The 27,520-nt window shown below is 42.4% G+C and overlaps 2 protein-coding genes across 4 annotated transcripts in view; both read left to right on the forward strand.

Annotated features, from left to right (window-relative positions):
• UBASH3B (ubiquitin associated and SH3 domain containing B) overlaps positions 1 to 7,912 on the forward strand; it is a 120,363-nt gene extending 112,451 nt beyond the window's left edge. Inside the window, exons 14-15 of one of the 3 annotated variants that reach the window (XR_012899357.2) lie at positions 517 to 3,040; positions 3,503 to 7,910. Coding sequence is in view for 2 of the 3 variants with exons in the window: in XM_075916517.2 (XP_075772632.1) it covers positions 517 to 654 (138 nt within the window). In the remaining variant the exon portion in view is untranslated. Of the gene's footprint in view, positions 1 to 516 lie in introns of all 3 variants that reach the window. The other 2 variants (XM_075916517.2, XM_075916516.2) reach the window with 2 other exon arrangements.
• A 925-nt stretch (positions 7,913 to 8,837) lies between these two features.
• The window catches only part of CRTAM (cytotoxic and regulatory T cell molecule), a 32,808-nt gene continuing 14,125 nt past the window's right edge, over positions 8,838 to 27,520 (forward strand). Inside the window, exons 1-5 of the mRNA XM_075909669.2 lie at positions 8,838 to 9,950; positions 16,977 to 17,123; positions 20,406 to 20,558; positions 24,589 to 24,732; positions 27,315 to 27,476. Coding sequence (XP_075765784.2) covers positions 9,902 to 9,950; positions 16,977 to 17,123; positions 20,406 to 20,558; positions 24,589 to 24,732; positions 27,315 to 27,476 — 655 coding nt within the window. The 5' untranslated portion in view covers positions 8,838 to 9,901. The remainder of the gene's footprint in view (positions 9,951 to 16,976; positions 17,124 to 20,405; positions 20,559 to 24,588; positions 24,733 to 27,314; positions 27,477 to 27,520) is intronic.

Here is a 27,520-nt window from a genome sequence, read left to right on the forward strand (position 1 = left end):
AAATATTTAGTTCAACTTGAAACAAAATGTCTTTATAGCTCAAGCTATCAAAACTCCTACGCTAAGTTCTAAAAGTCCTAGGTATGAATCTACCTGCAGGTGGTTACAAAAACAGCATTTTGTTTGTTTTTGTACTTGGTTTTTTTTTTTTAATATTCTCAGAAGCACATTTACCTAAATGTCAAAATGAAACATTCTTTCGAAACAACAAGTAAAAATGTTGATGGTTTTTTGTAATAAACATTTCCTCTTTTTTTTTAACCAAAACTATTTGCTGCATTTTACCCAAAACAGCATTTTTCAACAAATGAATTATTAAATCTGAAAAAATTCACCCAGCCCTAATCTCAATGTTGCTCCTGACTCCTGCTGTGTGTCAGAATATCTTCTGCATTTGAGGTGGGATGTTGAAATAACTTAGGAACATAAGTATTTGGGCTCTTTTGAAAACTGCACCCTTGCTCTAGATCTCTTCCTTCTCATTGCCTTTCTGTATTTTAATATTTCCTGACACAGATTCCATACCTGGGGTTCTGTTCCTGCGAAGAATTGGGAGAGACAGGCATTTGGCAACTCACAGATCCCCCTATCCTCCCTCTCACACATGGACCAACTGGAGGCTTTAACTGGCGAGAGACCTTACTACAAGAATAGGCAAACCTAAACATACAAAAAAAATGGCCTTTTTAAGCGTTGGCGAATGTCACTTATTCCTTGTGTTTAATGACAGTGGAAATAATATTCACAACATTTTAGGTGAATTGTTCACAAAAACATTCTAGCATATCACCTATAGAATCACATTCATGCAAAAAGTTCTCATGTAAAACTGGGTGAATATAAGAAAGGGCTTATATGACGGAAGAATATAGCTATATGTCTAGGCTTCTGCACTGCAGGAAATGTCTATGTTATCCTAAGGCTAAATAGCCTGGATGTATTTTTCATCTTGAACTGAACTCAGACAACAAATTTTCACTGCCTTCTGCACCATGTTAGTGACATCTAGGACTGTGTGAAAATAGTGAATTTTGCATCTTTTTCATTTGCAAAATGTTGCAGGACAAATATGTGCAATTTTGTTCTGGGCTATGTTGGCATCTTCCCCATTACTCTGAAATTTTGCTAAATAGCAATTTTGTTTTCCCCTAAAATAGCTACACTGCATGTGTTCCATAAGATACTTTGTCTCACCTCCAGAAGGAAAGGGGTTCTCTATTCCAATTATAGACTGGCATCAAATTATTCCTTTTCATTATCATATTTGGTGGCTACATATTACACAGGTGTGTAGGTTGCAGTTGCTTAAGATAGACTAAAACGCATGATGTTGATATGCATCAGCACACAATTTTGAACTTCAAAGCTGTCAGAGATGAAGTTCTCACATGAAAAATAGCATCATTTTTCAGTGACGAACAGGCAATTTTGCTAAATGGAGATGAAAAGAGCACTCAAAATGTGAAGGTTTTCTGATTTTCTTAGCTGAAATTTACTGCTGTGCACAGGACCATAAAATCTGTGCATCACTCAAATCCTGTTTAAGACCCTCATAATAGAGATTTTATATGCCTTTTGCTGATTCCTCTGTAGAGACGTGTATTTCACACCTTTGTGAATATTTCTTAGAGCTTTAGTGACTATCTACAATAATCAGCCTTCACTGTGGATAATGACACAGACAAAAGGAAATGCTTGTAATTCAGATTTAAGGTGGAGGGTTATTTTGTGGTTGAATTTTGTTTATTTGGGGTTTTTTGTTTTGTTTTCCCCCTTCCTTTCCTTAAAATTTAAAGTGCCACCTGTCACACATAGAAAGCAGAACAGTGATTGAAAAAAGTAACACATGGGCCCATGAACATGTTACGTATGAGGTGATTTATTTCATGTTTAGCTAAAATCTTGATCCCACTGAACTCATGAGGAACTTCTAGATCAGACCTAGTGTTTTAAGTCCAGCATCCTTTCTTTGGCAGTGGCCAACATCAACTGCTTCAGGGATAACCTGCCTCCAAGGAAAGTTCCTTCCTGACCTACAACAGTATAGAGGCTGTCTTATGCTCTGAACCATGAGGGTTCTCAAATTATTTTGTAAAAATATTTACTATTTTAGGCTCCAATTCAGGAAAACACTAAAACACATGCTTATTATGGGGGTTAAGCTCTGTCCTGAATAGTTTTCCTGGCCATAATTTATTCTCGTTATCCATATAAATGTCCATTTTTGGGAGGAGGTGATAATCCTGTTAAAAGGTAAGCCTGTCAGTAACTGAATTCCCATCAATTTCAGTGGGACTGGGATTTGGCCACACATTCAGTATTATCACAGTGACATAAAATCAGAGGGCCTAATCTTTCATATGTGATACAGGCAAAAGGCCCACCAGCTTCAATGGAAATTAAGTCCATATGGCAACGGCAAGATCAAGTGCTAGGGGTTTTAAGCTAAGTTTGGTCTAGTTTGTGATTCCTTGCCAAGGAATATACAGCAAATCTGTATAGAATTTAAGTCAACAAACAGCTCATCTTGTGCAATATGTACATTGTCATAACCATAGCAGTAGTCTAATATTTGTACATTTACAATATATGTAATAAATGGCAGGACATCAATAAATGCATTATTATACCAGGGATGTATACTGAAAAGTCAGGGAGATAACTTATGTAATGACAGAAAGAAACTGCATCAGTATCTAAACTGCATCAGTTATATTTCTGTCACATTTTTATTTTAATTATAATTTAAACTATTTTTAGCTATGTACAGACATTCTAAAGAGTGTTTATTGCTTGTTTTCCTTCATGCTTACTGACCACAAACTCACAAAGGAGTTTATTTAATTAAATGAATAAACAGACAATCAAACCAAAAATAATTTGGGTTTCACTGTATATTTAAATTCCATTGATAACTTACTGTTTTATGCTTCAGGCTTGCAAGAGGTTGGGGTAACATGCAATATGAGGAAAAGCTATCCAGATTTGACCATTGTTAAAGAGCATTACGGGAAGTTGTTTAGACAATAGCATGTAACAGGTATGGAACAAAACCTGTATTTATAGACTGTTGAATATTATAGTAATTGATCTTTGCATAGAGTTAGTATTTAAAAAAACGTGTTCTGTTAGTGAAGGAAAAAACGTTAAAACATTCTCTTCTTACAAAAGTATATTTTTAGATGTTTGGAAAAGTATATGGACAATTATTATCTGATATCATGTTTGAGTTTCAGGTGTCAGGAATTTCAGAAAAAAAAATCTCGTTTTCTTCCAATATTTTGTTGTCTAATAAGGGTTTTGCATTAAGGAAACTGGTGCTGATACGAATCTTTGTTTAAAATGCATCTTACATTATTTAAATGCATAGCACTGGGAAAACCCTGGATATTTTAAAAATGTTTTTAATTAGAATGTTTTAAAAAAGAGCATCGCTGCTTATATTTTACTACGTTGCTGTTCATTAATATGTATTTAATGTATCTTCGGTGTCTCGTCCCAGGGGAACATTGGCCTGATGCAGCTGAAATGAATGCAATTCCTTCTCTGGACTTCATGGCAGTGATTTCAGGCCTGCTCAGTTCAGTCTGAACCCATAAGGAGTGACAATGGCTCTTAGACCCTTGTACGGCTAAAGAACAAGGCGGGAAATCTTGCAAGAACAAGTTGTTCTTTAGAAATCGTTAGATTGGGTCTGGTCAGAAATAACATGAGAATTAGTAGCATGTGGCTGGGGCCTGAGCACAGCAGTAGATAAAGGGGTGATACCCAGCAGCCTCAGGAGGGGAAAATTGACTATTTTTATATCATTTTTCCATTTTCTTTGATTTCATCAAATGTTTCAGTCATGCTCAGTGGGAGCCTCCCAGATTTCAGGAGCCTTTACCTGAATGTTTTGCCTCCTTTAAGTGGAACAGTTTGGGTTGCAACAGTCATGGACCCTGATCCTGCAAGCCAGGGTGACCAGCTGTCCCAATATTGGCTTTGTCTTCTATATCTGACAATCCTGCCTTCCCACCCTTCAGCCCCCCAAAATGTCCTGATTTATCACACTTGCTGTCTGATCTCCCTCCTGCAAGCTCACACATGCATTCCCCTTGCCCTACACCAGGGGTGGGGAACCTAAACCCCAGGGGCCAGATGTGGCTCCCAGCTTGCCTGGATCTGGACCCCTGAGGCTTGCTGCCCTTCCCCCAGCATTGGGGAGTCTGCACTCATGCTCCACTCCCCCCTGCTACCTCCACACAGGGCCGGAGCACACAAAATCTACTAATCTGGGCCACCCTAGGCTCTGGTGTGCAAGGGGAATTTGGGGAGTGTCTGTCTGGCTTTCTCCTTCTCACTTGTGTGAAGCTTAGGGATGTTAAATTGCAGCTAATCAGCTAATTGAGTAGTGTATGGAATTTTGACTACTTCCTGCTCCTCACCCACCCTGCGGAGACAGTGCTGGAGGGAACCAGCTTTTAAGCCAGCTCCCCCGAGCACCAGTTCCTCCCCAAGCGGGGAGGGAAGCGAGTAGTCGACTCAACTATCCAATAAGCATGTGCTTATCGGGCAGTGGACTAGTCGACTCCTCCCTTACCTCCCCAGTTTGGCACCCAACTGATTTTTTCTGTGGGTCAGCAGCCCCTGACCCAAAAAAAGTTCCCCGCTCCTGCCCTATACAGAGCCCACTGCAATATATGAAACCTTACCTAGAACACTCTAATCTGTGTCAGACAAAATGTGCATAGTTTCCAGTAACTTTAGCAATATACTGCTTTGTCCATTGTCCGTGGGAATAATCAGATGTGTTAATGCAGGTATCAGGTGCTACATTTTCATGAGTTTCCCTCAATATCAATATACTGGTAGCAACAGTCGATTGCTTACATTCTATAAGGCCTTGTCTTCATTCCAAGGAAGATCGATGCTGCCACAATGGATCTTCTGGAGTTCAATTTAGCAGGTCTAGTAAAGACCTGCTAAATCAAATTGAGAGGGTGCCCCCTTTGGCAGCTGGTTCTCTTTGTCCTGCGATGAGTAAGGGAAGCTGATGGGAGCATTTGCTCCCATTGGCCTCCAGCTGTGGGAATGGCAGGGAAACTCGAATTAAGATATTGACTGGAGTTGCATATCTTAATCCAACCTTTCCCTTTAGTGTAGACCTGGCCTAAGTAGTTTTCAGGCCAGGCCTTATCCACTATACATGGATTTAATCTACTGAAATCAATGGAACTATTTCCATTTACATCAGCAGAAGATGTGACCCATTATTTTTAGAATGCAGTGTTTTCCATTACATGGAATCTAAGCAAATTGAAAATTAATGGCCAACTAATGGCTAGCATTTTTTTTATTTTTTCCTGTAGAATTAGCTTCTTTTTATTATTATTATTACGGGGATAATATATTAAAACCAAAGAGTGAGTGATATACAAAAAAATCTCTTTCTGAAGAAAAAAATAAATAGTTTTGCCAAACAAAACTAAAACCAACTTTCCCCCACCCCTCAAATGGGGGGAGAAATAATTCCAGAGTTAATACCTAATATATTATTTTTATCAACAGACCTGTCTCCTTCAGGTTGTAATACTGTAAGGACTTAGATGTTGTCTGCTTAACTGCATATTGCGTGCCTCTATTTTTAAAGAAAGTTCGGGGATATAGTTATTATTATTATTGGCAGCATTTCCACTAAACTAGCTGTTAGCATACTATACTGATATTTTTTATTTCAATTGGCCCTGATTCAGGAAAACATTTATGCGTGTGTTCAAAAGCTGTTGACTTCAATGGACATTAATGAGGTACTTAAGAACATTCCTGAACAGGGATGTTCCCTTGAATTAGGAACTAGTTGAAGATGAAATTAGATTCGTTCAGGTCTGTTCTGTTGTGAACATCATTCTTTGTTCAGTGAATTGAGGCATTTGCTTTTACACCTACCTGCATTGCTACTTGAGTATACCATTTAAAAAAGTGATGAATTGCTCCTTTAAATTTACACTAAATAATGAACATCCTCAAACGCAGATGAACTACAGTTCATTCCAGCATCCTTCAGAGCAGTGGCCAACTCTACACACACTACTGTGAACTTTGGTAGCACCCAGAATTTGCATTTAAATTGCAGTCCTGTCCATGCATGAAGAGGATGGGAGGAAAATCTCAATAGCTCACGTGTGGGATACGGGGAAAACTTAACATCTGCTTAAGTTAATATTCATTTTAACAAGAGAGATGTAGACTATTTTAGTCCATCAGTTGCCAAATAATTTTCACATTTAAACACAGGATTGAAAATTGATTTGCAGTACTTCAAAATTTAAAACATATTGAAAGTCAGTAGGAATTACTGATTATAAATTGAGCCTAAACGTAGAGGAAAATATTTGATTCTTAAATAGATAGGAAATTATGCCAGGAGCAGGCACATTTAAAATGATGTATGAGTGAATAATCAAACTGTAAATGCAATTGGCTACATACACTCTAATATGCCACTTAGTTGTCATTGCTGCCTCGAATATCTGAACACATTTACTGATTGAATATTTATGAAAATACATATAAGGGATTGGAAAATATATGACCAGATCCTTTTTATTAACTTCTTTTGTTGCCACTAAAGGGTGCTTCTACACTGCAGGGCTTAACTCGAAATAAGCTACACAAATTGAGCTACATCAATTGCATACTTTATTTCGAAATAGGGAGCATATACACAGCACTTATTTTGAAACAGAGCACTCTTCCTCCAACTTCCCTTATTCCTCCTAAAATGAGGGTTACAGGAGTCAGAGTAAGAAGTCCTCCAGCTTAACAGTATTTTGACACTATTTTGAAATAACTGCTTGCTGTGTAGATGCAGACTAAGTTATTTTGGAATAACGCTAGTTATTTTGAAATAGTGTTGCAGTGTAGCCGTAACCTAAGAAAGTATTTTCTGAAGTTTCTCTCTGTAGGCAGTTCTAAAAACTTGATGTTATCAATGGATGATTTTTTTTTTCATTTTTAAGCTGATGTATTGTTATGTTTACTATGTTTTCAGTGTGATCAGATTGTATTTATTTGAAAAAAATGTTTAACTTTAAAAAAAATTGTATTGCCAAAAAATCACTGTAATTACCTGTGGCATCTGTATTTGTTTTATTTTTTTAATCTTCTACTTCAAGTGCTAACAACTGTTGAAACAATCATGCCATTTTAATTTGCTTGTTACATTAAATGGACTTCTCAAAAGTTAAACCAAATGGCTCACAGCTGATTTAATGAAAATGACACACTCCCACAGTAAATCTTTCCTGTTTACAGTTTTGTGATGTACTACATATGTAGTCCAAGCAATGAGTCTGAAAGCAAGCATTCAGGTAAAGCCTATGGATGAAACACACCCTTGTGGATAGAGTAGAGGGCTTTGGTGTGATTTGCTGGTTTTCTGACATAGGTCAATTGCACCCTAATAATTTAGAGCAGTGGTCTCCAACCTTTTAAAGTATGCGATCTCTTTTTGAATTTAAGTGCAATCCAGGATTTATCTCAAACTCCAGTACCTTTGCCCCAACTCCTTCTTGCCCCTATTCCAAGGCCCTGCTCACTCCATCCTTTCTCCCTCTCCCATCCTTCCTCCCTTTCATCAGGCAGGGGCAGAGGTTTGGGGTGCAGTCTCTGGTCTTGGACTAAGGGATTTGGAGTATGAGAAGGGCTCTGAGCTGAGCCTGGGGCAGAGACTTGGGGGGTACATGACGAGGACAGGGGTTCATGATGCAGGCTCCAGCTGGACACTGCTTACCACAAGTGGCTCTTGGGTGGTGGTGCAGTGAGGCTAAAGCAGGCTTACCCCTGCCCTGGCCCTGCACCACTCCCTAAAGCAGCCAGCAAACTGAATCCCAAGTCCTGTTGTGTACCCCACCCCCGTTCTGTGGATATAGAATACAGGGTGGGAGAGGGGAACAGCTCCAAAGCAAAGGGCAGGAGTTGCACAGCAGTGGGGGGAGACAGCTGAAGTGCTGCACTTGACAGCCTCTTGGCCAAACCAGTCAGGATCACCTCTCAGAGGCTCCAAGATCTACCAGTAGATCCCGATCTATTGGTTGGTGACCACTGATTTAGAGTAGTATTTCTCTGACTTTTCAGATTGCCTTAGAAAAGGGGTTGCAGATATGTCCATGAGCCCCTTCTTTTTACATTGCATGTAAGAGTAAACAAATTATGGCGTTGTCTGAAGTTACTAGCACTGCTCTATTTCAGCTATGCAAATAATGTAGCTGAAGTCGATATACTCACCGTAGTGTCTTGCGTGCGTAAGGTTGGTGGGGGCAGCTTCTTTCGTCGATACCAGCTACTCTTCTGCTATTGGTGGAATACCAGCGTCGATGGTAGAGTGCTCGGAGATCGATTTATCACATCTACAGCAGACATGATAAATCAACAATAAATGGATCAATTAATACAGTGTTGATTTCCCCGTGTAGTATAGACAAGGCCTATCAGTGATTATCAAGGCTTATCATTATTAAAACAAAAAGAGAACCTTGAATGGGAAGGGCTTGTTTTGTTTTGGATTGTAGTAACATTTTCCACCCCCCATGCCTCCTCTTTTGTGCTCTGATTTTGACTCTCCCTTGTCTTACCACTCAGGTTATGTCTAAACTACATTCCTCTTTAGAAAGAGGAGTGTAAATGAGACCAATTGAAAATTCAAATAAAGCACAGATTTACAAATCTCGCGCTTCATTTGCATAATTGCGTGAAATCGCAATCTAGACAGGGTTCTTTGGGAGAAAAAAAAAACCTTTTTCGAAAGAACCCGTACACCAGAAAAAACGAGGTGTACGGGTTCTTTTGAAAAAGGGTTTTTTTCGAAAGAACCACATCTAGACTGCAATTTCTTCTTCGAAAAACCCTTTTTCGAAAAAGCGCTCACACAATTATGCAAATGAAGCGTGACATTTGTAAATCTGCTCTTCATTTGAATTTTAGAGTGGCCTCCTTTACATTCCACTTTCGAAAGAGAAATGTCGTTTAGACTTGCCTTATGTGATGAGACCATTTGTAAGACTGTTACATGCTTATTGCAGAAAAGAAGGAATTAATGGTGCCTGCTGGGATTTTCCCAAAGTTCACCATTTTGAAAATCTTCAAATCTGAGAGCTTTTGAATTTTCCACTAAGCACCCACCTGCCCCTTGTGGCACCTACATAGAGTTAAAAATTGAGCCCTAATCCCTAGCTCACACAGGGGAGCCTGGGGTAGAACCAGGAATTGAAACCAGTTCTAAGGCTTAATCACCTGACCATCCTTCCTCAAATGCCAATCCTTCACTGCCAGACTCCCAGGAGGATTCCTTCTGCTGAAACTTCTTGACACCTCTTAATGCTCCTCTCAGCATAGGTGCTAGAGGTAGGGGTGCTGTGGCTGCCGCACCCCCTGTCCTGAAGTGGTTCCCATCATATTCCAGGTGTATAGTTCGGTTCAATGGCTCGCCACAACTCCACTGCATATTTTTTTCCAGTAGCTATGCCTTCCAGGACTCTATTTCTTTTTATCATTGCCCCCCTCGCCTGCTATGCTTCTTTTCCCACAGAGCATAAGTGGGATGCAGCCCCTATGACATTTGAGTTCAAGTGGGCACATAGTCATAGACTCTAGCACCCGTCAACCCACGGTTTAATAATTTTAGAACACATGGGGTCACACGGCGTTCTCTCCATTGGTCACAGCTGAGGAAAACCCTCAGCAAGAAGACACGATGGTAGGTGGGAACAGCAGAAGAGGAAGAGGGAGGCAGTGACATTGGGGCGGATGAAGTCACGGCAGCCCTGCTCCTCACCCCGTTGAAAAGGAATCGACTGCAAGTCTGAGCTTCTAAAGTGAAGAGGAAGTTGGAGCAGCATAGCAGACGGGCTATATTTACAAGATGACTTTCACCACCGTGCTGTGTATCGTGGCTTTGTTACCGCTGCAAGGTAAGAGACATTAATTGCATTGTTGCCTGGCTTAAAAGATTTTAAACTACGTTATTTTGTTTACAAAACTTCACTGCATCACTTGCCAGAATGCTTTTGATTATGAGCTGCATTGCACCATTGTCACCAAGCCTTTCTGTACCTAAGGGCTACTCAGTCCTGGTTAATGGTTAAACCCAAAGAGAATCATTTGCCCTACAGGTCTTGGAAACACAGTATAGAGGTCAGAGGGTTCTGGCTCACAAATGGGCCTTACATGATTTACGTCTCGCCATTTGCCTACCTGTAAAATAGGGCAAAAAGCAGCTACCTTGCAGGTGAACAAGGCTAGGTTACCCTAGCAGCACATATTTAGAGAGTGCTTTGAGAACACAGCTCACCATATGAAGACTTGGTATTAATACTCTTACTGCAGAATGTAGACCTATTTCACATGTTGTTCACCTGCCTCTCATCACTCTCACACACCAGCATGGGTGCAAGAATTGCCCGTGGACATATCAAATAATGACCACATTTAAACAAAGGCCAATGCAAGTCAAGTCCTTGCATTGAAGGACACGGACAGGTTCCATTCCTGATCCATGCTTGACCGCAACAGTGACTTCTGTAGAAGCCCCAATAGCACAGTCTTTCCCCCCTTCTTGACAAAGATACAAGAGCAGAAACTGCAGTAGGGTCTCATTTACTAAGACTTTGGTAATAGTGCAAAAGACGCTGCCATGTAAGTATGTTGTGAATCTGAGTCCAGACATAAGCAAACAGATAAAATGCACTTTACATTACACCATCCTTGCAGTGCTGGGGCATTATTATTGCTTGTGCTTGTTCACTAAGTGCTGACTTTTAAAACTGGCCATTTTTATCTTAAATTAAATAGATACGGTTATCTTAGTATTTGCAGTGCTCCTACTTAACCCTAGGGAACACCTAGGGAATACAGGGAATCCTGAGATCTGACTATTAAGTTATTACCTAAGGCAGTGGGCAAGCTTTTGGGGCTAACTACTACTTGGGAATTTGCAAAAATCCTGTTATACTTTCCCAGGAGTCAGGGAAGGGAGGTTCTGCTGTACAAAGAAGTCAGAAGCAGAACCTCGTGTATTCTGGGGTTATTAAATTTGCCACAGAATTCACTCCCTGCTGCAGAGTTGTGCGCCAGAATCTCACTTTTCTTTGTAAATGCTATTTCTGGCCTTGCTGTTAATCAAGATAATGTTGAAAACATGAACTGAATGTTGGCTGTGGCTGAGATTTCTGTATGAATCTGAGGACAATTTGAAACAATAGCCCAGAGAGCTCCATTCATCCCAATCCTGATGCCTCTTGCTCTCCAGTTTTCCCCAGGGGGGGAATGGATTGTACTCCAGCACATGGTCTCTGTGTTGTTCTGTGGAACAGGGCTGGTGACCAGCTAGCAACCAGGAAATTGGCATAGGTACATAAATTGGGTTTCCCAAAGAGGCATCTGCCAAAGCCCAGATGGCTGAGGTGCTGAGCGACTGGAACTGGCTGCCAAATTCACACCTTGCACCCTAAAAACGAATCCACACGTTTTACATCAATAAACATGCAATGACGAGTCACAACTGAATGTGTTTGCATGAGGGTTGGAAGGAAGATGGGAACAAAGGTGACTGAATAAATTCACATTACCTCAGTATTGAGGCTGTTGTGGCAGTTGGTCCCCGTGTGCCTATAGATATTAATGAGGTGACTTGATTCCCAACTTCTCTAGAGCATGGTGCAACCCTGATGGGGTAGGACTGCCAAGAACTCCCTATTGGACAGTGTGTTGGGAGCACTCACCGAAAAGAACAGTTCAGCCATTCATGAGGGGAAAGCAAGTAAGATAATATGACAGAACAATATGCAGATAATACCTTCTGCTTTCCCACCGGCCCTGCTTTCCCCCCCCTGCAGCTCCAAATCCCCATGGATTAATTTCCACAGGGCTGGATGAAAGAACAATGCTGCAGAAAGGTCCTTTCCTCCCATTCATAGAGATGGAGGAGACAAAATACGGTCTCTGACTCCCACGGCATAATTCAGCATAACCTAGAGATTGCTTTAGTTTTCTTCAGGTTCCAATTGCTCCGGGGGTCTTTGGATCTTTTGGGAATCAATGAAGCACAGAGATGACCCCGATTACATCTCCTACACTGTCCATAGGGAATGGGGGTCACGCAAATATCTCCCTATACAATCAAAACTTGCGTGTGTCCAGCTACAATGGCTTTAGGAACCGTGCAATGCTGCCCCCGGACAGGGAGGAAAATTCAGCCCATGAGTCATGCTGGTGGACATCCCAGTGTCTCACATGGAAAGTCTGTGTGTGTTCAGTTCAAGGGTTAAGTCTATTTTTTTTAAACGTGCTTTCCTATTTAGAGTCTAGTTTCTCTCACCTCAAAGAGTGTGAGCTGACAGACCCCCCACGCCAATGTCAGTGACAGGAAATAGTAAAGATGCAGAAAGGCCCTGTGGAAAACCACAGCCAGGGCTACTTCAGCTACTCTAACAAGCTGAACCTGGTGACGCACTTTATAGAAGAAAGTGCAGGAGCTTCACAAAAGGAATGTTTTCTTTTGCCACCCAGTCTGGGGCAATCACCTCCCAGAGCCACGAAACCTAGAGAACCAGCTCCTTGTTATTGCCATCTTATAAGGATCCTTTTATGTTTCAAACCCAATTTAATACTGGGCGATGGAAATATCAAAAGTAACGCGTAGACAAATGCAAGGCTGAGACACTTAAATAGAGCCTAAATTGCTAGCAAAGAGAAACACCAACAGCACCAACTTTTTCCTCAATCATAATTTCTTGTGTTCCTTTTCTTGGGATAGTTTTGGTCTCTGTGCTCTATAGAGATGTTAAAATGGCTAAAAGAAAGCACAGTGTACTTAACGTTGTCACTATCTGCTTGTCTCCTACAAAGGCATCTATTAAACAGCCTTGGTCATTATTGTTTGGGAAGTAAACTCAGCAGCTAAAAAAATCACATCTGTTGAATCACGTGAATTGAATAATTTGCCCGTGTGTCATGATAGTGCTGAATAATGGGGAAAGAATTAGAATTTACAAACCCATCCCAATTTATAGATTCCACAATAAGGGACCATTGTGTCCCACCTCGCCTGAGCTCCTGCACACGGGTGATAGGAGTTTCTTGAATTTATTGCTGCTTCAAGACCAGTAGCTATGGTTGGGTTCTCACACTGGTGAAAATCAGGAGTAACGCCACTGAAGTCAGCAGCATTTCTCTGAATAAAACAATATAAGCAAGAGAAAACTCAGCCCCCGTATCTTCTTACAATCAACAATTAATAGGACTGTTTGGAGAGGACAAACGATTGGCTTGCACTGGATGGCTACGTCTACACGGGCACCCTTTTCCGGAAATGCTTAAAACGGAACAGTTTTCTGTTATAAGTATTTCCGGAAAAAGAGCGTCTACATTGGCAGGATGCTTTTCCAGAAAAGCACTTTTTCCGGAAAAGCGTCCGTGGCCCAATGTAGACGCGCTTTTCCAGAAAAAAAGCCCCAATCGTCATTTTCGCGATCAGGGCTTTTTTGCGGAAAAGACTACTGTGCTGTCTACACTGGCCCTTTTCCGGAATAGTTTTTCCGGAAAAGGACTTTTGCCCGAACGGGAGCAGCATAGTTTTTCCGGAAAAACACTGACAATTTTACAGTAGATCGTCATTGCTTTTCCAGAAAAGCAAGCGGCCAGTGTAGACAGCTGGCAAGTTATTCCGGAAAAGCGGCTGCTTTTCTGGAATAAGTGGCCAGTGTAGACACAGCCAATAAGTCACTCCTTCATGTGCAAGGAAAAGCTCAGTGCTTGCTGGTTTTGTCCAGGGTACACTGCAAAATGCTAAAGTATGAAAGTTTGTCCTGGACAGTAAGGGCCCCATTGATACAAAAAACCAAAGTTGCTTCCAGCTCAGTTTTCACTGATCTACTCTGGGGACGAAGTTTGCTTTCCATGAGAGCTCCCAGCTACATGGTTAACCATTACCCTCTGCCTGGGCGATGCTGAATTAGGACGGAGTGGAACATAGATGACAGATTTCCACATCTATGACCTCCCAACAGTGAGCCCAATCTTGCTGTCACTGAAGTCAGTAGAAAGCCTCCTGTTGCCTTTAGTAGCCAAGAACCCAAGATAGCCATTTTTAATTCTTTTAAGAAAATAAAATGTTTCCTATTTATGCAATCCAGGCAGATTCACTACCACAACACTCTCACCCTCTGGCAAACAACTTGCTGCAGGCAGCTACTTTTAAAAAACCCGGATAAGTACATTCCCTTAACTGCCTGTTCACTTAGCTCTGACACAGATACTGCTGTTGGCAATTTCTCCAACACATCTGGAGAAGGCCAAAAAACATTTAGGGCCATTTTCACACAGTATGTTATCTATCTCAGCATGATCAATTCCAGCTGGAAAAGAAACTAACTTTATTGCTGCACTATAAAATAATCTGAGAGGGGAGAATGCAATTTCTTTTTAGTCAGATATGTTTGGCTAGATCCTCATATACTGACTTCAGTGAAGCACAGTACCAATTTACTGCAACTGAAGAGCTAGATCTTTGAATATAAAAGGGTTGATTATTCAGGGGTGCTGAGTAGTGTTCCCTGTAAGCTGAGTGCTTGGACAGCCAGCCAGGAGAGATTCAGGTGCTGCCCAGCTGATTAGCATTGTGCCCACAGCAGGTAGCACTTGTTTCTACTGGTGGTGCACATCTGCACATACTTTGGTGCATGTAACAAAAGTCATTCTACACATATATGGAATAATTAGAGGGAACATTGGTACAGAGCACCCACAGCTATTATTAATTTCAACTGGAGTTGTGAGTGCTCACCATTTCTGAAAATTGGGCACAATAGCGTAGGGATGTCATCATATAGACCAGTGTTTCTGAAAGTGTTCTGTGGAACCACTCTCAGAAACACATTAAGTGGCCTCCCCAGTTTATTTACCAGCGGCATGGCCAATGGAAGCCTCGTGGCTCCCTTTGGCTCCGTTTCGCCCTTTGCAGCCAAGGGGAGCTGCGAGAAGCGGTGGCCCAGCCCATATCGCTTCCCACGACTCCCCTTGGCTGCAAAAGACAAAACGGATCCGCGAGGCTCCGTGGCTATGGCGCCGGTAAATAAACAAACCGCAGCAGCCAGTTAATGTGTTTCTGAGAGTGATTCTGTGGAACACTTTCAGAAACACTGGTTTAGACGACTACATGATTAACAATAAGCTTAAGCTAATCGGTTAATCTTGTCAACTAAACGCATTCCCCCTCCACACACACACTGCTTCTGATAGAGAGGCAGCAGCCAGAGGGTGAAGGGGGGGGCAGGCTAGACCCAACAGGCAGGGTAGCCGGCTTTCAAGGCAACTCCCCACATGGATAGGCTCCCACAGACCCACCTGTCTTCCTTGCTGCTTCCTACAGACACTGCTAGGGGGAGGAGGCTGGCTTAAAAGCCAATTCCCTCCAGCACTTGCTCTGCGGTCCCTCCTGCTCCTGCCCTCTGCCCTCCCCCCCTCCCCGCACTGCTGTCTCTATCACTGAGCTCACCGCTGACAGGGGCTGCCCCATGGGATGCAGAGCAGCCTCTGTCCGCGAGGAGCTCGGACCCCCCCATGGATAGGGGCTGCTGCAACCCCACGCTGCTGCTTCTGTATCAGAGGTAGCAGCGTGGGGCGGCAGGCAGGGTGGTAGCCCGATCAGCCTGTAGCTTGGGCCGGCTCTGGCGGCAGGCAGCCGGGCTGCCAAGAGGGCGAGTTTTTAAACTGGCTCCCTCCCAAGGACCAGCTCTCACCTGGCACCCCACGCTGCTGCCTCTAGTGCAGGGTGGCGGAGGGCTTCCCCCGGAGGGGGGCTGCGAGCACACTGGCTGCCAGTACGCCCGTGGGGACCATCGAATAGTCGCGTAACCACTAAAATGTCATGCGGCTACACGACTATCAATGACATGCGATCTAACATCTCTACAATGACAGGCAATGGGAATATAGCGCTTCGATCTTACAGTCATTTACACAACTCTGGCCAAGGCTGGTCACTACAAAGCTCTGTGCACGGATTCATCGATTTCTCCTATTATTGGCTCTTTGATAGCTTGTGTGAAATAAACTGAGAGGCCCATTTGTGGTAAACAGGTGTGCAACACTACAAACCATTGCCACACGCATCAGTCCCATGGGGAGTCTCAGTAGAGCATCCCAAGATCAAACAGGTCATAACACAGAATGCTCTTCTCATCCACAAATGAACTTCAGGCTACCCATGGGAGGGCTGTGGAAAGATGGCTGTGTGAGTAAGGCTGCAGGCTAAGGCTCTCAAGACGTGCTCAATTTTGAGTTCTGCCACAGACACTGAGCCCAGTAGCCTCAAAGACATTTAGAAAATTGATTTTAATGGAATTTAGGCACCTAAATACTTTTAAATCTGGACTGGAGTGTTTTTACGCCTCCCCTCCCACTTTGTAACATGTGGATAATGCCACTTCCCTGCCTGACAGGAACACTGAGGGGATAAATATACTTATAACACTGAAGTCTACAGGTACCTACAGCAGTTGAAGGCCACAGGGGCACCTCGATTAGATCAAGTGGCACATCCGTGGAACGAGGAAGAATACCATGCCATTGTCCATCCTGAATAGTAATAGAGAGGTAGCCGTGTTAGTCTGATCTTGCTAAAACAAAAGGAAAAACTATGCATGCAAGACTAACAAGATGGTTTAATAGATGATGAGCTTTCATGGGCCAGACAAGTGGGTCTGGGGCCTGTCTACAGGAGGAAATTTACCATATAACTTGCAGTGTGGACACATGAGTGTATCTACATGGGGAGTTATATTGCTGTAAATGTACAATTGTATCAGTGCAGTTATGCTGGTAAGGTTCCCCCTGTAGACAAGTCTTTTTCAAAAAAGCAGCAGGCTGGGGTATTGCACTGTGGGGAAATGCTCTCAGTTTGCCTCACATCACGTTTCACAACTGTTTTTCTTCGGCAGGGGATTTTCAAGAGGTTCACACTGAAACTGTCACTGTGGAGGAAGGGCAGGATTTAAGCCTACCCTGTGCTTTTCCCAGGGGCCACGAATTTGCCCTGGAATGGGTAAACCCTCGGGGGTTTATTATTTTTCTAAACAACAATCGAGGTAAGTGTCAAAACCTGCACCCCGGGTACTTTCCATTTGGTAGGAGAGGGTCATTCATAGGTGGACTTTTTATCTCCCACATACTGCAAGATCTGACTCACCTACAGGCCCCCCGTTAGAGTGTTTATGAATTCAGTCACTTTCCTACAGGAAGTTGATTAAATGGAAACCCCACCAGAGTGGTTTGTAAGCAGGGCCTCAGGCAACCAACGGTATTTACCACTAACACCATCATCCCAGCTCAAAACCCGCCCCTGTCTGAAGGGACCTGAACATGCTGCAGATTGTGTCTGATTTAGCTGAGCTAGAAGGTTCCAAGTGTTCCTTGCTTAAGAATCCACATTGGTTTTTTACTTATTAAAAAAGCAACTCTTTTGAGAAGAAGCTTGTGAACGTTATAGCCATGGAGATAGTTAACTAATGCGGACATGCCCATATTTACTGCTACCTCGTGCGGACATGCCCATATTTACTGCTACCTCGTTGTCCTCCCCCCACATCTGTCTGGCCCCCAGTTCCACCTTGTCTCTCCTTAGACTGGGAGCTCTGTGGGACAGGGAAGGTCTTTGTTTTATGTATTTGTACAGAGCCTAGCATAGTGACTTAGGACTGCTGGGTTCACTGAAAACAACTGGAATCCAGCACCCAACTCCCACTGAAATTCAGCATAAACTGAGGATCCAACCCCAATAGGTTGAGAATTTTGGCTAAAATCATCAGCAATATGACAGGTGAATGGACAACTGCAAAATATTGAATAAATTTGCTGAAAAATATATTTGTCAGATAATATATTCAATACATTTTGCAAACATTTCCAAAAGAAATACCCTGTTAACCTTTTAAATATCACCATCATTATTATTTATTATGATGATTTATTCATTTATTACTATCTTAGCTCATAAATCACATACATGCTTTTGTAATTTTTGTCCAATTCAATTTTCCAATCTCAAAGGGGTGTGATAGTAGTTTAGGATGGAAGATCACCCTAGGAATCTAGAAACCCAGCTCTTCAGCTAGAGTCAGTCCGTATAACTTCACTGAAGTCAGTAAAAAAACATTGATAATATTGCACCAGCTGAGAATTTGACCCACAGTCTATTCCTCTGCTATGGCATGTGATAATCTCCTTACAGAGTGTATAATATTATGTTGTTATTAAACATGAGGGTTAGTGTTTGTAAAGTACTTGATAAGTCTAATATAACAGTATTTTTGCTTCCTCCCTCCCCCCCCCCATGTTAGTGTAGAAACAAAACTTTATGCCAGGGTGGCAATGTTTTTCTGTGGGTCAGCAGCCCCCATCCCAAAAAAGGTTCACCATTATGCCATACGTGTGCATTTGCATTCTCAATCTTATCCCCATAAACCTCTGTTCAAAGAAGCAATATGACACATGGCTTAATGAATCCTTTCTTATTCCATATGTCAAAAACTAAACATCTAGGCTACGTCTACATTGGCCAGATTTTGCGCAAATACTTTTAACGCAAGAGTTTTTGCATTAAAGTATTTGTGCAAGAGAGCATCTACACTGGCATGTGCTTTTGCGCAAGAGCATCCGTGCCAGCGTAGACCCTCTCTTGTGCAAGAAAGCTCTGATGGCCATTTTAGCCATCGGGCTTTCTTGCGCAAGAAATATATGTTGCCTGTCTATACTGGCCTCTTGCGCAAGTGTAGAGGGCTTTTTCCTGAGCGGGAGCATCATAGTTCTTGTGCAAGAAGCACTGATTTCTTACATTAGAACGTCAGTGTTCTTGTGCAAGAACTCGTGGCCAGTGTTGACAGGCGGCAAGTTTTTGCGCAAAAGCAAGTGCTTTTGCGCAAAATCTTGCCAATGTAGACACAGCCCTAGTTTACACGAGAGTGATTTTTAAATTATTTTTTTCATAGTTAGTCCTGTCCAGAAATTAAAACATCTTCAATTCCATCGATCCCCTAAATATTTTTAAAGCCTTAAAAAGCCTCAGCTAAAAAAAATTGAAAACAAGTTTCTGAGATCTGTTACTCTTCCTAATGGACGGCCCATTTCCTCAATTTCAGTTCACTTTAAAGGCAGACCACTACTTTCTGTGTTGTGATTGTGGTGAGAGTGTATGTGACGGGCTTGATTCAACCCCAGGATTTTCATGGGTCACATAGGAGAAAGAGGGAAGGAACTTCTTGTAAGTCCTACAGAGATATGAATTGGCTAAGAGCTCTGGATATTCCAGGAAGGTGTCTCATTAAAGGACAACTAATTAGGCAAGACTCAGATAACACATTAATACTTCAGTGTGGAGCAGTAAGTAATTCCACTCCCATTTTAGAGATTGGGAAACAGGCCCAGCACTTTGAGATGGTGCATAAAGAAACACAGTGAGTCAGTCTCATAGGGGGACTAGAACCCCACTATCTGCAGTCCTAGCCCTATGTGCACTGTTTCATGGTACTGCCCCTTCCAGGGCATCGCTTCATAATCCTGCCAACTTTTCTTAAAATTTACCTGACTCAGAATTACCCAAATTACCAGTGTCGTTTAAGAGCCCCCCTAACAAACAGCAAGGAATTTAGTCTCACAACTCTCCCCGTGAGGCAGGGACGTTTTAGAGAAGCTGGTGTGGTTTAGTGGATGGTTCATGAGCCTGGTTCTAATCCCAGTTCTGCCTGGTGCCTGTCCTGGGGCAAAGCACTTCATCTCCCTGTGCCTCTATTTACCCATCCGCCCTTTCTCTGTCTTGTCTCTTTAAACTCTAAAACTTATTGGAGCAGAGAGGCTGTCTACTGTGTATCTCTACAGCAGCAAATACAATAAGGCTTCAGACTAGGATGGGGCCTGTAAGCACTACTGCACTGTAAATAAATAACATTAGCCCCACTTGACAGATGGGAAACTGAGGCAAAGAGATTTGTACAAGGTCACACAGGAAGTCTGTGGCAGAGCCAGGGATGGCACTGTAGTTTCCTGAGTGCAAGAACAAGGTTTTACCCACAAGCCCCACCTGCCTCTCAAACCAAACTTCTTTCTGAGCTTTAAAACACACAGGAAATGTTATGACTTTCCATCCACCCCACATATAAACCACTTTTAATTTACTGATATATCTCCCTATTTCCCAGATCCAGCTAAGAATGGCTAGCACTAGAACTGTTCATTAAAGATTGAGAGCAAATAAATGAAAAAGAATGTCATTTACACCTGACAAGTAGAGCCCATATCATTTGTTATCCCTTTGATTACCCATGTTGCTCGTATGTACCAATGCACTTAATATGCCATTCTTTCTCCACTTACAGGTTTAAAAGATGAAAGGTACAAGCTTATCCATTATTCAAAGAATAAATTATCTATCAGCCTCTCTAAGGTAACAATTCAGGATGAAGGCACATACAAATGCAACTGCTATGACAGAACAGTCAAAACCAAGGAAGTGAATGTTATTGTCTTAGGTGAGTTTCATTAAAGAAGCTACATTTTCATAAGTTTCTAATAAAATCCAAGCTCCTCCTACACTTTTGTTTCTGAATGAAGGGTATCCCCTTTTACTTTATTCTTTTTTAAATAATATGTTATGCTGGTGCAGCTAACAAGAGCTCTCTTGTTCCTTGTCTGTGAAGGAGTTAAACATTTAATGCATTTCGAACTGTATTATATACTATGCCAAACAGAGTTGTCAAATAAGGAATTTGTCCGAATTTAATTGTATTATTCAAATGTGTGTAGCAAGTATCTATCTCTGTTTTCCCGCAAGTTAGGTTGCCAACCAGCACACCAGAAAAAGACTATAACCATGTCCATCCTTTACTCTGCCTATTTATTCATGGCCAACTCCTGCTGTGGAGATATCTGAGCTGAAAGCTAACAGCTGAGCAAAGATCTAGTGATAAGCAACACACATACTTTCTTTCAGAGGACAGTGCTAAACAGTCAAAATTAGTGAAGAAGTATATATGCTTGTATATTGGGGTGGACAAGACGTCCTCTGTGGACCAGATCCAGACTGCCAAGCTGGTGGATCCAGCCCGTGGCCACCCTTCCTCTCTCCACCTCTAGGCTAATCGACACCTGGGGGTGGTGGGGCACGCAAAGCCTCCTCCCCCACCAGGGGCATGTGGCACCAGAGGGAAACAGCTGGAGATTCTCTCTAGGCACGGGGGCGGGGAGCAAAGATTTCATGCGCTCCCCCACCCCAGGCCAATCAGGGTCTGTGAGTGGGTGAGCACGAGAAGACTCCTGGCCCTGCCCCTTCTGCCTGAGGCCCCGCCCCTTCCGGGGCAACCCAAGGCCACTTCAAAAATTCATGAAGTGGCCCCCTTTTAAAGATTATTGCTCACCCCTGCTGTATATGTTTCAAAGAGGTAGCCGTGCTAGTTTGCTTCAGCAAAAACGAGTGCTCATTAACACAGTTGTAACAGTCCCATCTCTGTTGGTATGCCGTCTGATTCTTGCACTTCATGCATCTGACAAAGTGAACTGCAGCTCACAAAAGCTAATGTCCTAATAAATTTGTTAGTCTTTAAGGTGCCACCAGACTCCTTGTTCTTGATGCGTGTTTATGTTCTTTAAAGATGGTTACACAGTTGCACCGTGTGTCCTTATTTTGTAATAAGTTCCAGTCAAGATTATTGTAAAGCAGATTTGAAACTGAACAAATTATGTTAACTAAGGCTGCAGACAGCTGCATATATTTTACAAGTTGAACCTGTCTAGTCCAGCAACATCCGTGGTCTGGCATGATGTTAGTTAGCCGGATGTCCACTTATCATAGGTGTGGCCAAGTTTTCTGCGGTCCCATCAAGTTTGTTTATAGCCACCAGTCCTGGCTCTCAGTGTTCTGTGCTGTTATTTAGCTCTAATTTACTCCTAAATGTCTTCTAAGAGCCCAGTAAGCAGTGGAAGCTTTGGTAATGCTGCTAGACAATATTGACCTCCTGTGGTTAGGCAAATTCTTTGGTTTGGCACCAGTCAGGTTCCAAGGATGTCAGACACAGAGATTTAACCTGCACTAATGTTAATGGTTTCATATGGCATTTCAAGTTCTTGGCATATACAAACATAAAAGATACCAAGTGTTCAAGATTCTGGAATAGCACTCAAATTGTATAGACCAGTGTTTCTTAAACTTTTTAAGATCGAGGAACATCAAATAATAATTTTTTTTTCATGAGGAACATCAAGGATTTTTTGTTGAGCAAAAAAAGGAGGGGGCGGGGGAGACAGGGAAAAGTTGTTGAGCCAAGAAAGAAAAAGCGATCGGGGGGAAAGTTATTGAGCAAAAAAAAAGGTTGCCTGCCCCTTTAAGGGCAGCCATTTTGAATTCTGTTGTTGTCCGCAGCACACCTCCGACTGCCTCGCGGCATTCACCGGTGTGCCACGAAACACAGTTTAAGGAACACTGGTATAGACTGTTAAAAATGCAGGTGTTTCAGTTACTTAGGAGTAACTTAAAAAACAACAAATGGTCTGGTAGCACTTTATAGACTAACAAAACATGTAGATGATCTCATGAGTTTTCATGGGCACAGCCTACTTCTTCAGATGACCGGAGTTTTGAGTTTAGGATGTGCAGACCCAAAATAAATAGAGGAGGAAGGGGGGGAGAGGAAAAAGAAGGAAGGGGGCATGAAACAAGGAGCAGAGGGTATGAAAATATCAAAGGGAAAAACAAGTAGGCAGAACTGATAATCTGTAAGCACCTGAAGATTGGATAGTTAAAAAGAAGCAGATTAGGATGCTACCAGACCATTTGTTGTTTTTTTAAGTTTATCCTGTACAGCAGTGTTTCTTAAACTTTTTAAGACCGAGGTACACCAAACAATAATTTTTTTTATGGAGAACACTAAGGATTTTTTTGTTGAGCAAAAAAAAGGAGGCTTACCCCTTTAAGGGTGGCCATTTTGAATTCTGTTCTCTCCGCGGCACACCTCCAACTGTCTCGTGGCACACCAGTGTACCACAGAATACACTTTAAGAAATGCTGCTGTACAGACTAACTTGGCTACCCCCTGAAGCTTACTTAGGAGTGTTACCCAGACCTTGAGACTAATATAATTTGTGGTGAAGTAGGTTAAAAAGGTTGATTATTGATCCATTCATTGGGAAGGAGACTTTGGTCAATTGATACATAAGTAATTGACCAAATGGCCTTGTGATTTAGCTCTATATTGTTTTTTTCTCTGTTGTGTTCTCAACACTGATCACCAATTGGCACAAGTGAGACCCAATTCTGAGGGACTCTTGGTCAAAATCTAAATGAGATCACCTTCCCAAGAACCTGATTGGGCAGAAGAGTTATACTTTATTGTGATTGTGTAGTTTGATTCTGAAAACCTAAATGGTTAAAAGAAACCATTTTCTGGTTAGGGGGCCAGATCATAGTTCAATGCTATTTTTAATTGCTCCATCAATTGCTGTGAAGTTATGAAAGCTCATTCAACTTTAGTCCTTTTCTTTAGTGAAGCAGTTGAAATGTTTTTAAAGGTGATAGATATGGGTAATTAGTTAAACAGTTGTGGCTTATATTAAAAACCCTAATATATGTTTTATGCCCTATCTTTCTTGCAGTGTATTGGAGAGATAGAAGGGGCCACGTCATGAAATGGCAGCATCTGTGAAAGATATAAAACAGGGAAAGAGAAGGGAAGCTTTCTGGGCCTTTGTAGGAGCTAGCCAGAATGTCTTGGGCTTCACAAAATACAGGGCACTGATTTCTCCTACTTAGGGCTGTGACTGTCTGAAAAGCTGCCATGTGGAACTATTAGTTCCATCATAGACGAGAGCTGCAGAACCACATCGGAAACTGGCCATGACAATGGCCAAGAGAGAAACTCAGCAATCAGATAGGGTAGGGAAGCTAGTGTACCAGTCTTCAAAGTCTGAAATACAGGGTTTCATGTGCCAGCAAGTAAATAAAGTACCGTAAACGCAGCCTAGTGTGGATGGTAGGCCAAATTCTCTGCCCCCTCTCTCGTGTCCTTGGGTAGTGCAAGATGGAATCTGGCTCTAGCTTCTTTGCTGGGGAGATCCTGGTGTGGAGGTGTTCCGAGTGAGTGCAGAGATGGCATAGTACAGTTCCCCCACCACCATCCCTGCTATACTTCATCTCCAGCACCGGGGAAAGGGAACGACTGTGGGAGAAAAAGGCAAAACACACTGTGCTCTAGCTATGCTCAGCTTTGGTGAACAATCCACTGGAAACTGCTGCCAGCTCGCACAAGTCATGATAGCCTCTATGCTGCTCTAACCAGGGCTGGGGCCAGGGAAAGACTCAGGTGGGCATGCCCAGTTCTGTGGCTTAGGGACTGTCTTTATATGTATCTCTATACTGCCAAGCAAACTGGATCCTGCTCCTGTCTGGGGTCTCTAGATGCACCCTTAACTTAAATAAATAATAATAATGTGAGAAACATGCACCCAGTCATGAAACTGATTGCACAAGAGTGTAAGAGCCTAATCCCATCATGCATTTCTTTGTTACAGCTGCTCCCTCCAAGCCAGTGTTGGAAGTATCAGAAATTAGAACCGATGGTGAAGAAGAAAAGATTGTACTGAGCTGCTTAACCTGGGGAAGTAAACCTCCTCCTCAGATTACTTGGCTGCTAGATAATGGGCTAGAAGTCTATGGTGAGTTTTCAATGGCCACAGGGTGGCATTTGCTTGAAATATTCTTGTCAGCCATTTATGTACTGTACAAACACCACTCAACCTAGGGATGTTAAATATCGGTTAATTGGATAGTCGAGTAACCTCATGAATTCTTATCGGTTACTTAACTATTCTATAGTCCCCAGGGGCGGGGCCGGCAGCCAGTGCGCTCTGGCCTCACTCCGGGGGAGCCCCTGCCACTCCGCGCTGCTGCCTCTTTATCAGAGGCAGCAGCACTGGGTGTCAGGCAGGAGCTGGTCTGCAAGTGGAGCCAATTTAAAAAACAGCTCCCCTTGTGTACTAGCTGCCTGTCGCCTTATGTTGCTGCCTCTGATAAAGAGGCAGTAGAATGGGGTGGCAGCAGCTCCTGTTTAAGGGAGGGTCTAAGCTCTCAGACCCGGCACGATGCGGAAATGAGCCACTGCCAGGCTGCCTGCCCGCCTGGTTCCTAATACACTTTAAAATGCAGCGGGGGTAGGCCAGCCTGCTAAAAAGTTTATTGGTGATGATGGGGGGGGGGGGGGAATGCATGTAGTCTATAGCATTAACCTATAAGCTTTTGCTTATCGGTTAATCAGCTACACTGTTACATCTCTAACTCAACCACCAAGGCCTCAGCACCCAAAGTTGGAGGTCTGAGAATTGCATGCAAGTGCTAAATCCTGGGGAGAACTTTCCTTAAAGGGAAGGGATTGACATGATTATTCACATTAGAGTCACGCAGCTAACAGCGCTTGTAAGGTACAATTTTCACAGCACAGAGAGAATTAGAAAACCCTCAAACTCCCTCTGTGACTAACCACATTTTATAGACAGGAGGTCAGAAGAATACAGAGGTTAAGAGGCAGATTCTGTTCTGAAATTCACACTGAATGTAGCACTTATCCATGCCAGTAGTTCCACTGCTTACTGAAGTTCCACTATCTGCCTCCTATTGTCATTTAATGAAAAGCCCTCTTCCCTGTAGAGCTCTGAACACATGTATCTCGAGGGAGAGCAAGGGGCTACCTTGATTTTACTTGCATGTGGTGCAAACAACTGCTCTAAATATTGCGATCAAATAACAACTGCCTTGCTGGCAGGCGTAGCAATGTATGTTAGAGGAAATGCAAGACACTGTCAGCATGTGTGGGACAGATATGAAAGAGTAAGTGTGAATGGTTTCCTCTCTTTACTTGCTATTTTGTATCACGACGTGAAGATTATATTTCTATTTTGGATCAGGAAGTAAAGCTTACAAGTCTTCACCTGTAATCTTGGTAAAATATACATTTCAAGAGTTCTAGTTTAAAGGAAACTGGGGGGATTAGGAGTTGTTCATTCTATTTTTAAAGTAATAAAGTTGTATATTATATGGACAGTGTTACACCATACAACCCAGAGAGATCTTTTATAGCTTGCATAAATGCTGTGTTATTTCAAAATAATGTGTTTTGCTTAGTTGGTTAGTTTGATTCACTAAGGCCTGGAGAATTTTAAACTGCTGCTGACTTATGTCTGATTTTGCCATTTGGATCTTTATTTAATGAGGGTGGTGTGGTCACAAGCCGGGGCATTTTATATCTGATGCAATGTGCCCTTTGACCTTAAGTCACATGGGCATCTGGAAAGTTACATCTGCAGTTGTGTAACTAAAGATCCATATTGTTGCAGGCTTTTTTGTTTGATATCTGAGCAGACTTTTATGATGCAGGATTTGATATTAAAGAATGATGATGAATTCGCTCAACTGTTTGCAGTACACTACATGCAAGTTAAATGGAGTGTAGTTTTGAATGGAAAAATATTTTTGTTGGGTGATAAATTAAATCTCCTCCTTTAAAGAAGGCTGTAAACTAAGTTAAGAAACCAAGGGATTTCTCTGATTGCAAAGTTATAAATACTACCAGAGTTAACAGACAGGGCCGGCTTTAGGCCGATTCATCCGATTCCCCTGAATCAGGCCCCGTGCTTAAAAGGGCCCTGTGCCCTAAATCCGGAAGTGTGCTGGTGTGCCAGGTGCGCTGCGGGAGAGGGCGTTAACCCCGGAGGAGTGCGGCGCTTCTCTGCACTGCAGGAGGGGTGAGTCGGCCCCTGGGTTTTAGTGAAGTAGAACCAAACTTGTAGGGTTTTTTTCTCCAGTGCACCGTAGCATGTAGATTGCAATTAAGTGACTGTAAAAACATGATTTCTGCTCAGCACTTATATGTAGGATTGCCAGATATCGTTACAAAAAATCCCCAATAGGCAGGGAACCAAACTTGTTAAGCAAAAAAAAAAAAAAAAAAGTCATTGCACGTGTAAATTACCGCGCTCCTCGCTCCCCTCACAGATGCCACCGGCCATCCATCCAAGGAAAACAGAAAATACTGGACATTTTACATGTCCGGTATTCTCTGGGTTTTTTACCGGACGGAAGGCCAAAATACTGAACTATCCAGGTGAAAACCAGACATCTGGCAACCCTACTTATGTGTTGCTTGAGCAGACCAAAAGTAAAGCAGATTTATGACTGGAATGTTTTTCTTTAAATTGCTTCTGACTGTTACGCACTTAAATGTTTTCTTCAAATGGTTACTTAGGTGACACCAAACACAAGTTTGAACACGGTGGAAAGAAATGCAACACAACCAGCACGCTCACAGTCCGTGCTTACAACCAGGATTCAACAGCCAGTTGTGTCATTCATCATGAAACCGTACAAGAAGGAAAATTGACAGCATCCTTCCAGTTTAAACATTTCAGTAAGAATAGTATTTATTTAAGCATTGGTTGATTGATGGTGATT

The sequence above is a fragment of the Pelodiscus sinensis genome, chromosome 25, assembly GCF_052426305.1.
Source record: "Pelodiscus sinensis isolate ZL-2025 chromosome 25, ASM5242630v1, whole genome shotgun sequence".
Taxonomy (NCBI): Eukaryota; Metazoa; Chordata; order Testudines; family Trionychidae; genus Pelodiscus; species Pelodiscus sinensis.